General features: G+C 44.7%; 1 protein-coding gene across 4 annotated transcripts in view; it reads right to left on the bottom strand.

Moving 5' to 3' along the window:
- Nucleotides 1-14,435, bottom strand: part of ARNT2 (aryl hydrocarbon receptor nuclear translocator 2) — a 2,296,360-nt gene that overhangs the window by 975,183 nt on the left and 1,306,742 nt on the right. For all 4 annotated transcript variants that reach the window (XM_044077930.1, XM_044077931.1, XM_044077933.1 and 1 more), the window contains one exon: nt 8,204-8,338. In XM_044077930.1, coding sequence (XP_043933865.1) covers nt 8,204-8,338 — 135 coding nt within the window. The remainder of the gene's footprint in view (nt 1-8,203; nt 8,339-14,435) is intronic.

Here is a 14,435-nt window from a genome sequence, read left to right as displayed (position 1 = left end):
TGCTCGTGCGTGTCCTTATGTGGAATTTGTCTTCCACAAGCACACTTTCCCTTTCTTGATGACATGTATGTCTGAAAAAGGCAAAGAAGCAAAAAAAAAATCCCACAAGGGTACTTATCTCAGTATGGACAGCAGGAAAACGATTGAAAACAGGTGGCAGAAGTTGAACAAACGCTGGATTTCTGAGGCTGGCGAGTGGACATCACTGCGACAGAAAAGTTTTGAGTTGGGTATGTACAGACGTCACAGATATAGCCTACATCAGTTTATGGCCCCTACATGCAACATTGCATGTACCCCTGTTTCTAAGGCTTTGGTATACTGACCAGATGTCCAGTGCTGCAGGCAGCAAACTCCCTATGGTTATGAATACTGCAACATGAGAATAGAAGGACATCAAACATTTCCATGATGTCACAAGATTATACATTAATTGCGGCTTGACCATAAGAACTAGAGACATGAACTGGGATGACATGCTCTCACTATAACATTGCGTTCTCCATAAGAAAACCTAAAAAATGTGTTTTCCCTTAATGATATTTAGAAATGCACCCATCAGGACGACATTGGTTGCAGACAATGCTCAGAACACTACTTCATTGACCATAAAATTTTTCGTTACTTACGTATTATCGCAACCACATTTGTAAGCTGGTAGATATCGCTGCTTGAAAACATTTTCTCTCATTTAAATGCAAGACTGAAATCAGCACAAAATTTCTGTCCAGTACAATGTTACATAGCTTTACTTCCGTTGCGATAATACGTAAGTATCGAAATCTTAAATAACACTTAGGTACAGTCAAGGAAAAGAAGGTGCTAAGAACTATAAAGTACAGTACAATTTCTGACCTGGTTTACAGTTGGGGGGAGGGTCCGTGAAATGCGTGCTTGCTGATATACCAACCAGTATTATTAAAAAAAATGTTCCCGTGGTGTGATGGCCAAACCTAATATATTAAAAAATATAATGCCCGTTTTACATTACACTGACATGAGTAGCAGTAATGTGAGTGGGAAGAGGGATAGAAATGAAACTGCCAGTAGGGCTCAGTCAGAACCCAGAAAATTACTAGAGGTATGGAAGCAGAAGAGAGGCGGCAGGCATATGGAAATCCAAGTATATTTTCCTAAAATAGCAGCTATTCAATTCAAATGGTAATATACGATAATGTAACTCATTGCACACAAAATAGTTTTAGCCAAGGACAGCAACTCAGCCAATTAAAAACAATTCAGACTTCGAGTAATCCTTTGAACAGTACAACAGCAGCCGATCCAATTGAACAGTGCGTGTGTAATTTTCACGGTTATTTAACTTCCTGAATGTAAGACCAACAAACTTTATTGCTGTTAATACAGACGTTAAATTACATATTAAGCTAATTCCCACACTCCTTTTCAGGTCAACATAAGTATTAACGCAACCGCGAAAATGTGGTTGCGATAATACGCAAGTACCAATTTTTCTAACCCTTTTTTATGAGGGGTTATTTCATTTTCTTTTCTTTAACATTTGTTATCCTGGTAAGACCACTGAATGTAAGTGTCCCTTTTTAAGGATAGTCTGGGTGCACAGTCTGTCTCTTGACTTATTCAGAGTCACAATATGAAATGGATTCAAACCTTGTACCTAGCAAACAGGAAACAGCTTGTTAACACCTCAAGAGTTTTAATCCCCTGTACTAACTGCCAGACTACCAAAGCCCATTCTAGAAAGTACAGTTTTGTACCTACCATAAATGTAGATGTCCGAACTGGATAGCATCTGCAGTCATAACAAGTGGGTTGTCCTGTCGTCAGGCAGCCCTGCAGTCGGCCGGATTCCAAAGTCCGGGTCCGGCTTCGGCTGATGTCGCACTCCACCCGACGTCATCTCTGCTGGTCTTCGGGTATAAAAGCATCAGCCGACGCCATTTTCCTCAGTGTTTCTTGCCCCAGATGCCAGTAGCCCTCTTGCAGGGTAAAATTTGGATAGATGCCAATGTTTCCAAATAGATAGAGGTAAACACAACAATAAGCATATATGTACATATATACAAACAAATACACCATAAAAGACTCCCCCCCAACAGCTAGCTATTAGGAGGGTAAACACCCTAGGAGTACCACAGAGGGGAAGGAGGGAGGGTAATCCTGACTGCAGATGCTATCCAGTTCGGACATCTACATTTATGGTAGGTACAAAACTGTACTATGTCCTTCATGGATGCATCTGCAGTCATAACAAGTGGGTAGAATACCATAGCCAACTAGCGGAGGAGGATAAAGGTAGATTATGGTGTGTTTAAGATCCCTTGCAGTACAGCAGTGGCAAACCCTGCTCGGGATCTGGAATAAAGAGGCAAATTATAATGCTTGGCAAATGTATGCACGGAGGTCCAAGTAGCCGCCTCAATAATGTCTTTGGTTGCCACTCCTCGTAAGAAGGCTGTGGTAGTGGCTGTTGCCCTTGTAGAATGAGGTCTTATGTTCTGTGGAATTGGTTTTCCATGGAAGGAGTAACAGTATCGTATGCAATTTCCTATCCATTTGGAGATTGTCTGTTTGGAAATAGCTTTTCCTTCCCTTCCTGTTGCATAGGCTACAAAAGTTGGTCAGTCTTTCTGCTATTTTTCGCTCTGTCCAAGTAGTAGCGTAGCTGTCTATGTACATCCAAGGTATGCAGTATTCTTTCCCTCTGTTTTGTGGGTTGGGAAAGAAGGAAGGTAGGTGGATTGCCTGGTTTAAAGATACTCTGGATACCACCTTAGGCATAAATGTAGGATTAGTCCTCAAGGACACTCTATCTTGGTGGAAGATTAGGAAGGGTTGCACTGCCATTAAGGCCTGTAGTTCTGAAACCCTCCTTGCTGAAGTAATTGCCAGTAGGAAAGCAGTTTTCCATGACAGGTGTTGTAGGTCTGCTGTTGCTGCTGGTTCAAAGGGTGCTAGTGTCAACTTTTCTAGCACAAAGTTTAAGTCCCAAGCTGGTAATGGTGGTTTTCTTGGAGGTTTTACATTCTTGATTCCTCTGAGGAACTGCCTGAGCAAAGGGTGAAAAACAGGAGGATCAAAGCTGTATTCTGCTGAAATAGCTGATGCATGTATCTTGATGGAGGAGTAGGACAGGCCTGAATGGAGAAGTTCGGCCAGATACTCCAGAATGTTAGGCATATCTATGTTTGACACATCTTTTCCTCTTTCGGTACTCCAAATGACAAACCTTTTCCATTTTCCAGCATAGTTCTTTCTTGTTGAAGGTCTGCGTGCTTCAAGAATAATGTCTTTAACTCTTTGGGAAAGTTCTGGATTAGCTGCTGCTATGTGATGTTCCATGCAGTCAGTTGCAGCGTGTTTAGGTTTGGGTGTATGGTGCTGTAGTTGTTGTGGGTTAACATCAAAGGCATCAGGGTATTGGCCACATGTTGTTCGAGACATGCTCTTCAGTAGTGGGTACCAGTGTTGTCTTGGCCAGTTTGGGGCTATCAGGATTATCCTTGGACGTTCTTCCTTGATTTTTAGTAGTACCTTGTGTATCAAAGGAAGAGGAGGAATGCATATGCTGTTAGGCCTTTCCAGTTGAAGGAGAGTGAGTCCACTTTCCATGCTAGTGGGTGGAATGTCCTTGTGCAGAATTTTTTGAGCTGGTGATTGAGAGGTGATGCGAATAGGTCTGTGGCATTCCCCATTTCTTTGAGATGGTCTTGAAGATGTCCGGGTGCAGCTTCCATTCGTGGGCATCCGAAGTGGTTCTGCTTAGTATGTCTGCTAGAGTATTGTCTTTCCCCGGTACAAATATTGCCTGTAACTGAATGTTGTAGCTGAGTGCCAGGGTCCACAGCTCCAAGGTCATTCTGCATAGGGGGTATGAATGAGTGCCTCCCTGTTTGTTGATGTACCACATGACTGTGGTGTTGTCTGTCCTTATCATCAACTGGCCCTCTTTGAGGAATGGTTTGAACTTTTGGATTGCCAGTTTTACTGCCAGCATTTCTTTTAGATTGATGTGCAGGTGAAGTTGATCCTGTGTCCACAATCCTTGCACGCATTTGTCCAGCATGTGGGCCCCCCATCCTAGGTCTGAAGCGGCTGTTGTGATGGTCTGGCTTGGTTGACATCTGCGGAAGGGCAGGCCTGGGTTTGACTGGCATGCCTGAGCCCACCATAGGAACTCCTGTTTTAAGCATGGAATTAGTGGGATTTCTGTTTCTAGACTGTGTCTGTGTTGGGACCATAAATTCTTTAGGTACCACTGTAGTTTTCTCATATGTAGTCTGGCAAATGGGACCAAGATTATGCATGATGCCATGAAGCCCAAGGCCTGTAGAAATTTTCTTGCTGTTAACTTGTTCAGTTTTGTTAGTGCCAAGAAGTAAAGAGGAAGTTCTTTTGTTTTTCTGTAGTCAGGAATGCCATTTGTTGTACTGTGTCCAATTCGCCCAAGAATGTCCTTGTTTGGGATGGTATCAGCCTTGACTTTTGTAAATTGACTGTGTATCCCAGTCCTTGTAGCAAGTAAATGACCCTTTGTAAATCTGTTGTCAGCTTGCTTTTGTTGTCCCCTTGTAGCAGGCAGTCGTCCAGGTATGGGTAAATTTGAATTCCCTGTAGTCTGCAATGGGCGATTACTGATGCCAGGCATTTTGTGAATACTCTGGGCAGTAGATAAGCCAAAGGGCAATGCTGAGAATTGATAGTGCTCTGATCCTGCAAGAAATCTGAGGTATCTTCTGCAGATTGGTCGAATTGGGACGTGCAGGTATGCCTCCTTGAGATCTAGAGTTACCAGCCAAGACTCCTTGCCCAGCATGGGAAGAAGTTGCTGTAGGGTCAGCATTTTGAATTTTGGGACAATGATGTATGTATTTAAGGTGGACAGGTCGAGAATTGGTCTCCAACTTTTTCCTTTCTTGGAACTAGGAATAGTCTGGAGTAGAAACCCTTTCCTTGTTCTGCTGTTGGCACTCTTTCCACAGCTCTCATGTTTGCTAACTCCATTATCTGGCGTAGAGCCTCTGTTTTTTGATTTGGAGGTAGATTTGGCATTCCTCTTGACTGGTAAAGTGTGGAAGTGAAACCGTAACCTTGATCTATGGTTTGTAAAATCCACTTGTCTCTTGTTATGTAGTGCCAGTTCTTTGAAAATAAGGTTAACTTTCCGCCTAGAGGAGCTGCTATTTGTTCCCTGGTAGGCGGATTTAGGATTAAGTCACTGTGGTTGTGCTGATGTAGTGGCAGTGGCTGTGTCTGTGCCTCTGTTGTTACCTTGCCACTGTCGTCCTCTGTAGGCACCTCCTCTGGGTTGGTTTCTGCCTCTGGAACGGCTATTCCCGCCCCCTTGAAATTTTGTGGAGTCAGGGAAGGACCAATTTTGGCAGGCCAGTTCCTGCTAAACCTTGGGGTTGAACCTGCAGGAAATCTTTAACAGTTTGAACAGATTTTGCCTTTTCTTCCATTTTCTTCATAACCTGCTGGGCAGGTGTACCAAACAAACTTGTCTTGTCCATAGGAGCATCTAGCAACTTAGCTTTAACATGATCCGTAAAGCTTGTTCCTTTAGCCATGCATGTCTTCTTATCACTGTGCCTGTCATGGCTGATCTAAATGAAGCCTCCAGTGCATCATAGCCACATTTTAAGGAATGGTTGCTAACCTGTTGTATGTTATTTACCATCTCTAATACATATTTCTTATCAAGAGATTCATCAGTAGTTAGCTTTTTAGTTAACTGATCAAGCATAAACTCTTGGTATTGTATCATGTGAAACTGACAGTTTAAAGCTCTAGCTGAGAGAGTAGCTGAAGTGTAGACCTTTTTACCCCATCTGTCTAGTGACCTTGCTTCCCTTTCAGAAGGAATAGGGTTTTTAGCTGTGGTTGAGGCTACTGCCTTGGGACCCTGGGATATAGTTTCTGGGTCTGCAAGAGGGGCCTTGTAAAGGTGGTGATGAGTATCTGGCACCCTGTAAAATCTGTCTGGTTTGGCAGGGGCTGGGGGTAAAGAATCTGGAGCGGAGCAAACATCATTGAAAGCATCATCCACCACAGAAAGAACAGGAGGTATAGCTAAGGGCCTGTGCTGTGGGAGGTGGAGAAAGGTCCTAAGTCTTTTTCTGGAGTCTGAAAAATCCTGTTGCTGCCATTGGAACTGTTCTCGCATGGCATGCAAGGTTTCCCCAAAGGAGAATTCTTCTGGTGGGGAAGCAGCTGGAATGGATTCTTCAGCATCAGAATCTTCAAAATTGGAGAAGGGAGCCTCAGGCTGGTCAGTAATGTCTGATTCATCAGCAGAATCATCAGAAGACACTGGCTCAGGGGGCTCTGCCCTAGGTCTCTTCTCTGGGGCTGAGAGGCCCTGTCTGGGTGAGATTGAGATCCTCTAATTAAAGAAATTAAATCTTCTGCCAAGGAAAGCATTTGAGAACTAGAAGAGGGCCTGGATGAGGGGGTTTAACAGGCACTGATTTAGTAGTCTTGGCTGCTTTAGCCCTGGCGAAGGCCTTAATGGACATGGCTGCTGGAGGCCTAGCAGCACCACGTGCTGGGGTAGAGACATCCAAGGGATGGTGTCTGATAAGCCAACCACCGTAGTGGGTAAAATTTCTGAGGTCGATTCAAGAATTGTAGCAGGGGCCTCAGTTGTAAGAATAGGTTCAGCTGTACTTTGAGCAGTTTTCTCGGTTTCGCCGAAACCGAGACACTCGCGTTTGCTTTGTCGTGGTTTCGCCGAAACCGCGGACCGCGAGTGTCGGTCTTTATCTTTGCGCTTTTGAAGATTGGGTAGTCGGAGGATCCCACCGCATAATGTACGCAAAATCAGTACCGAAAAACTGTTCTGCAAACTCCGACCGACGCCTAAGCGCTCGTCGGTTGAAAGAGGCACAGGCCGAACAGGCTGCTACGCCGTGGGCTGGGCCTAAACAAGGCAGACAGTAAGAGTGGAAATCTTTATGAGGTATTTGTTTCCCACAGGTTAAACAATTGTTAACTTTTTCTGACATCGGCTGAGGCAAGAAAGAGTCCCCAACGGGGTACTTAGCTTTAGAAGTCTTCGAAGTAGTATTCGGTAGAAGTAATCTCTGGATCCGACCGACCGGCACTTGCGAACAGCTTCTGCTTCCGGCGCCACGCGGCAAGAAAGACTGAGGAAAATGGCGCCGGCTGATGCTTTTATACCCGAAGACCAGCAGAGATGACGTCGGGTGGAGTGCGACATCAGCCGAAGCCGGACCCGGACTTTGGAATCCGGCCGACTGCAGGGCTGCCTGACGACAGGACAACCCACTTGTTATGACTGCAGATGCATCCATGAAGGACATCAGATAACTGCTGGGAGGATACAGAAATCACTGGAAGAGTACAGCAGCCTTATACAAGGTAACAAGAGGAAAAAAATGATTCACTACTGCCACAACTTCAGACTCTATGTGCCTTGAAGTGCTCATGTATTGAAATTACACATTGTAACATGCAATACATTGTCTAAACCAGTATCTTGGGGAAACCTGCCAGGCTCCCAGTATTTTATATGAAAATTTTGTCTGGTACAATTCATAAATCTCCAGCAAAAATGTATTTCAAAGAAACTTGCAGAAACTGTCATTAGAAACTGCAATCTGTACAGTGTGTAAATTTGTATCTGATAACCATATGAAAATGCTGTAATCGTATAACCATCTATTAATATTGTGCTCATTATTGGGGGGGACTTTACCACCCAAGCTGAATAATGCAATAATATTCACTGTGGATGTTTTCAATAACTGTTTAAATGTTGTGTCATCCTCGCTGGATATTTTTCTCCTGTGATCTTAGCTTGAAAATAGTCTCTGCCTAGTCAGACTTTCCTGGTCAACAAACACTATACACGAATAAATGACTGGATAAAAAAAATACTCAAAATAACCAGCCAGCAAAGCTGAGTTCATTTAGAAGGTATGTGGCATAAAAGTGAAACAGTTTCTCAAAGGCAGTGTCTATTAAACAAAGAATCACCAGCTAAAATAAATAACAAGACACCTGACAACACTGGACCTGAAAAATAAATTCCAAGAATATGGGGTGATGAACAAGAAATACTCTGAAACTGAGTTAAAACGGTACAGGTTTTGACTTAATTTTTGTTTACAACAGTAACAGATAAAAAGTATGCTGCTTTTTTACTGTTAAAATAATGCCTGCGACTTAAAATTGGCAAGATTTAGCACATCATACTAACCTGAGGCTGGTAACCAATCACAGTGATACATCGTGGATCTACAAAAGTTATGACTCCATCGGAATTATGTCGAGACAAATATTCAGTAGGTACTGCGAGAGAATTCATGTCCATTGACATTGGAGAACTGGTAACCTAATAAAGAAATAAAAATTGGTTACATGTGTATGTGTTTTGCTGAAAAATATCTCTAGTCCTGCACAACTTTTAAAATAATAAATTAAGGCTTGGAAGGATAAGTCTGCTTGATTCTGAACCGCATCAAAATCAACAAACCAAATTACTGCTGAAAGAAGCAAGTCTGCCTTACCTTGGATCTGAAGCCCATATAAAGTAACTGCAGCAAAAACAAATAGGAACTAACGTGGGCATACTCTTTGTGCTAGGAGATAACTGCATAATGCTGCTTATACAAGTAAATAACATCTGTTACAACCAACACCAGAAAAATAAGTTATGCACCTACCATAACATTCCATGTGAGTTGTCCTTCATCTCGCCTTCCTTCTTGCTGGATGGGTTCGGAGCCGATCCTCGGCTCCCACTCGACCACTTACTATAGCTCGAGAGCTCTTTACTGGCTCGAGGCTAACCCTTATCCCAGAATGCCCAGCGTCAGCTACACAGATCTCGTTTGAGATAGCTCACACTAAACATAATTATAAAAAACAATCCATTAATAGAACTCGATATACAGTTAATTGCCATGGTTTGGTTGGGAAGCAACTAATAAAATAAATTAGCCAGTGAAACCATTTAGAAACTCCTCTCAATCCTCGAGGAAGGGGGACCGAGGGTGGGACGCAAGAAGGAAAGCGAGATGAAGGACAACTAACATGGAACGTTATGGTAGGTGCATAACTTCTTTATGTTAGGTTGTCCAATCTCGCCTTCATTCCTGCTGGATGAGACCGCATCCCTAGCACCTCAATCCTGGGTGGCTCATTGGAAGATACTCTTTAGAACCGTGGAACCAAAGGAAGCCCTGCCCCGGGAGACCACATCTACTTTGCAATGAGAAATGAATGTATGAGGATCTGCCCAAGTAGCTACTGCACAAACTGAATCTATGGGCAATCTAGGTTGAAACGCTACAGAAGTAGCTAGTGTCCTGGTTGAATGACCTTTGGGTTTTGTTGGAAGATCTTTTTGTCGCAAATGGAAGGTATGGGCTATGGTGTCTGATAACCATTTTGACAATGTTAATTTAGAAACTGGAAGGCCTTGTTTTTGTTAGCAAATGAAAGGAAAAACTGATCTAATTTTCTCATCTCTCTAGTTCTATGGAAATAGAAATGCAGTTGTCTATGCACATCCAACTGGTGTAATCTGTATTCTGCCTTATTGGAATGATAAGGGAGAAAGACAGGAAGGTCAATGGATTGATTCAAATTGTGTTCTGTAGGTAGAAAAGACGGATTGGTTCTCAGAGAAACTCTGTCTTTGTGAAAAACTAGGTATGGAGGGCGAACACTTAGTGCATGAAGTTCTGAAATATGTCTGGCAGAAGTAATAGCAACTAAGAAAAGAGTTTTCCAAGAGAGAAATTACAAGGAACATGATGCTGCTTGTTCAAAGGGTGGCAGTATCAAGGAGACCAGAACCAAATTGAGATCCCAAGGTGGAAGGGACTCTTTTACTGGGGGTCTAAAGATATACCTCTCATAAAGGCCTTACAGAGTTTGTGAGACATTATGCTGGAGTGAGAAACTCCGACATGAACATTTGAAATGGCAGCTAATTGTACTCTGATGGTAGCAGCTGCTGCACCAGAATGAAACAGTTCTAATAAGAAATCCAAAATCTCGTGTACAGGAGCTGTAAAAGGATCTAAATTCCTGGATTCTACCCACTAAGAGAATCTTTTCCATTTGCTAGCATAGACTTTCCTTGTATTTGTCTTATGAGTGGAAACAATAATATCACGCACTGTTGGGGAAATACTGGGGAGCCTGGCTAGGATTGCAAGTGGAGTAACCAAGCTGTGAGCTTGAGAGTTGTTGTAGCCCGCCGGACTGATCAATTAAGAGGTCAGGTATTGGGTCCAAAATCCAAGGCTGGGCTAGAAGGTGGGGGTGAAGGAACGGAAACCAAATCTGTCAAGGCCAATAGGGAGCAATGAGGATCATTTTGCAACCCAATGATTTTGCTTTCAGAATGACTTTTGGAATTAAGGGAAAGGGGGGAAATGCATAAAGGAGTCCCTGAGGCCAATCGTGGACTACAGCGTCCCTGGGTGACTGACCTGGAGGAGGAACAAGGGAGAAGTAGCTACTGCATTTGTTGTTGAGGGGAAAGGCAAAGAGATTGCGCTGCAAGGCTGGTCCCATTTGCAGAAAATAAGATCCACAATTTCCTGTTTCAGAGACCACTCGTGAGGCATGAGGATCGCCCTGCTGAGCCTGTCCGTTATTACGTTGGATGTCCCTGGGATATGTGTTGCTGTCAGAAAACGTTGGGAGGAAATCGCCCGTTGCCACAGCCTGAGGGTCTCTCGGCACAAGGGATAGGACCTAGTTCTGCTCTGTTTGTTGATGTACCAAACCACTGACATATTGTCCATCTGTATTGCAATAGTCCTGGCAGGGAGAGAGACCTGAAGAGCTTGCAACGCTAGCAGCACTGCTCTCATCTCAAGGACATTGATGTCCAAGTGGTACTCGTGAGGTTGCCAAGTGCCTTGGACTGTCTTTCCTAGATAATGCCCCCCCCCCCACCCTATCAGGGAAGCGTCCGTGGTCACTGTGGTGACCGGATGGGGTTCCATGAAAGGTCTGCCCTGAGTAACTAGTGGGGAGGCCATCCACCAGGAAAGGTGTCTTTTGCAAGATTCCGTAATTAACATCATATGAGACATGGGTAATTCCTGGAAGGACCATTGTGTGAAAAGAAGCCACTGAAGGATTCTCATGTGAAAGCATGCTAAGGGAAATAGAAGAATGGCTGCTGCCATGGACCCTAGAGCTTGAAGAACATATTTGACTTGAATTCTTTTGCTCCTCAGGAGAAGTTACACCTGTTTTCGAATAATGGAAACTTTCCTGAGGCAATTTTACAATAATTTTTCTTGTGTTTAGTTCTGCTCCTATGTATGTAATAGATTGACAGGGCAACAAGGCAGATTTTTCGAAGTTTATTATGATGCCTAGTTGAGCAGAGGATGTGATGGTATAATCTCGTGCCTCTATAAGTTGTTGCCTGGTGGCAGCAGTGAGGAGCCAGTCGTCCAGATAAGGAAACACTTGGAATCCTAGACGTCTCAGGTGAGCCATGACTACTGCCATGCATTTGGTGAACACCCTGGGGGCTGTGGTGAAACCAAAGGGCAGAGCTCTGAATTGGTAATGACTGGCCCCTAGCCGGAAGAGTAGAAATCTCCTGGACCGTCTGCCCATTTTTATATGATAGTACACATCCTGAAGATCTATGGAACACGTCCAATTGTCCTGACCCAGAAAAGGGAGAATGGACTGCAGTGTTACCATCCGGAACTTTTCTTTTTGTACAGATTTGTTTAATCTGCTGAGATCCAGAATTAGTCTCCAGTCTCCTGTCTTTTTGGGCACTAAAAAGAATCTTGATTAAGTTCCGGATCCTACTTGATCTGAGGGGACTTCCTGGATGGCTCTTTTTTCGAGCCGTCTTGAAACTTCTGTGACTGCATGATCCCTTAGATTGGGTGGAACATCTGGGATGGGTTTTTTGAAACAAAAGGGGGATGATGAAAGGGAATCATGTAACCTCCAGATATAATGGCTAGTACCCATTTGTCTTTTGTAATATTTTGCCAGGTGATTGGGTACAATGAAAGCCTTCCCCCAACTGCCTCCAGAGTTGAGCAGTTGGGCATCCCTTCAGGGATTTTGATAGGGTTTGGTAGAGAAAGTATCTCTGTCACCCTGATTTTGCGTATCCCATCTGCCACAAGGGCGGCGTCTGCCATTGTTATTATTTCCCCCTCTGCCCCTGGGGGAAAAATCACCACATGCATCAGGCAAGGGTCCCTGGGATTTTTGAAACCACATCTTTCCACCCTTCTGACCCTTAGGGTATGGTCTGGTAGGAGTGGAAAAACGGACTCCGACATCAGAGGTGTCTTGCCTTCCTGCTGGCACCTGGTAAGCATGTCTTTCACCTAAGGCCCAAAGAGAGAGGAGCCATCAAAGGGGGTATTGGTGAAGGACGCTCTGAAAGGTTCCGCAAACTGACACAGCTGCAGCCAAGAATGTCTCCTAAGAGCCACTCCTGATCCTGCAGCTCTACTCACTCCATCGGCTGCGTATGAAATAAGCCTAATGGAGGAGTTGACTTTAAGAGTCACCAGCTGGGTAGCTACCTTAGCTGAAGCTCCCTTAGCTTATCTCCAAGCTCTTTTAGGAGATCCCTCTGAAGCCTAGTAAAATGGGAAAGATAGTTCAGGGACCTAAAAGAGAAGGTCGCTGATGAAAACATCCGCTTCCCATATCTGTCCATCGTAAGAGAGTATTTATTCAGTGGATGAACAGATGAGGAGATTTCAGCTAACTTTCTCTTTGTGGCTGCTGCTACCTCCATCGCATTAACTGGGAAACCTTTAGTTAAGAATTGTTCGTCTTTGGGAGCTGTAATGAATTTATTGGGTCTCCTTGGGACAAGTTCCATGGAATCTGGAGCTGACCAAGCCTTTCGAGACATTACAGACATGAGTGGATTAAAAGGTGGAGACACCCAGGAGGTGGAAGGTCGGGAACCAAATACGTTCAGGTATACAGACTCGTCCTCAGATGGGGCAAGGGAAGCCAAGCTACACCTCTGCCTGAGAATTTCAAGGATGTTCGAAAAGGAGACATCTTCAGAGGGGGACCTTGGGGACCCCTCCGATTCATCCAGGTCTGTATCTGAGGTGACAAGACTCAGGGGAGTCTTAGTGCTTCCTCTTGCACTTTTTCTTCTGGAAAGCCTGCTCAGAATGCTCTGGGGAGGTGACTCAGGGGAGTCTTAGTGCTTCCTCTTGCACTTTTTCTTCTGGAAAGCCTGCTCAGAATGCTCTGGGGAGGTTTTGGAAGAAGAGGATTCACCCAATGGGGTGTCCTGGGGCATAGGTTCACTACGCTTTGGGGCTGGAGGAGTAGCAGAGGTTGTCACAGGCACTGAGGGGGACGGAGCCAATAGTGGAGCCATCTGTGGGGACAGCACTCTCCTCATGACTTCAAAGGTGCTGCGGTCTCAACACAAGGAGGGCTCCAGCTCCGAAGAGACAGGAATCCCACCCTGTGCCGAGGGCGACAGCTCCGAGGCAGATGTGGGAGCCGAGCTCAACTGACCCGAAGCTCTGAGAGGGAGAGCGAGGTCGGAGAGGGGTCCAATGCCACTTCCCCCCCTCGGAGCCGATGAGAGAGCTTCGATGCCCAGATACCTCGACGGGAGGAAGAATCGAGGTAATCAAAGCCAACATCGGAGCCAAAGGGGATGTCATCGGAGCCGAAGTAACCACTATCGGCGTCCACGGACTCCGGCTCCGAACTAAGCATAGTCAGAGGAGGAATAGAAATCGAAGTGGATGGAGCCGCAGCCTGTTGAGGCGGGCTTGAAAGCATTTTAGCAAGGGCCTGTGACTCCAGCAACCTATTGACCACTCTCTCCACATCCTGATCCGATAACCTCGAGGATCGAGAGGAGTGGGAAGATGAGCGATGACTGGACTTACTTTGAAGTAAGGGTGATTGTGGCACCGAGGGAATCGGCTCCAATAAAGGAGACCTAGCTCGTCTGTGGCTCTGAGACGGCTCTGAAGTAACAATTGGAGCCAACGGAGGGATAGCCTTGTTGGTGCTAGATGGCACCAACACACTTGGTTTTTCAAGCTCACAGATCAGTTTCGAGCTTGAAGCCGACTGCTTGACTGGTTTCAATGGTTTCACTGGCTGTGATGCTTTAGCCGGAGAATCCAGTTTTAACAAACCATGGAGGATAAGCTTGTTTTTCCACTCCTGCAGGACCCCTGGACTAAAGGCATGACAAATAGCAGAAGAGTCCTGCAGGTGAAGAGCCCCCAAGCAGTAAACACAACTAATGTCCCCATCTGTCAGAGACATCTTCTGACAGCATGAGTCACACTTTTTAAAACCAGAGGTTTTAACTTCCTTAGACATTTTACAGAAAGACAAACTACACCAGCAACTAAAAATTAATGAAGACCTTAAAGGAGAGCCTCTAACTTAAATGGCTGTCCTTAAGGGGGGGGGGACTCTTT

The sequence above is a fragment of the Protopterus annectens genome, chromosome 7.part0, assembly GCF_019279795.1.
Source record: "Protopterus annectens isolate FY-2018-M chromosome 7.part0, PAN1.0, whole genome shotgun sequence".
Classification (NCBI taxonomy): domain Eukaryota; kingdom Metazoa; phylum Chordata; order Ceratodontiformes; family Protopteridae; genus Protopterus; species Protopterus annectens.
Note: the sequence above shows the minus strand (reverse complement) of the source record. Positions and strands in the feature narration are given on the sequence as shown.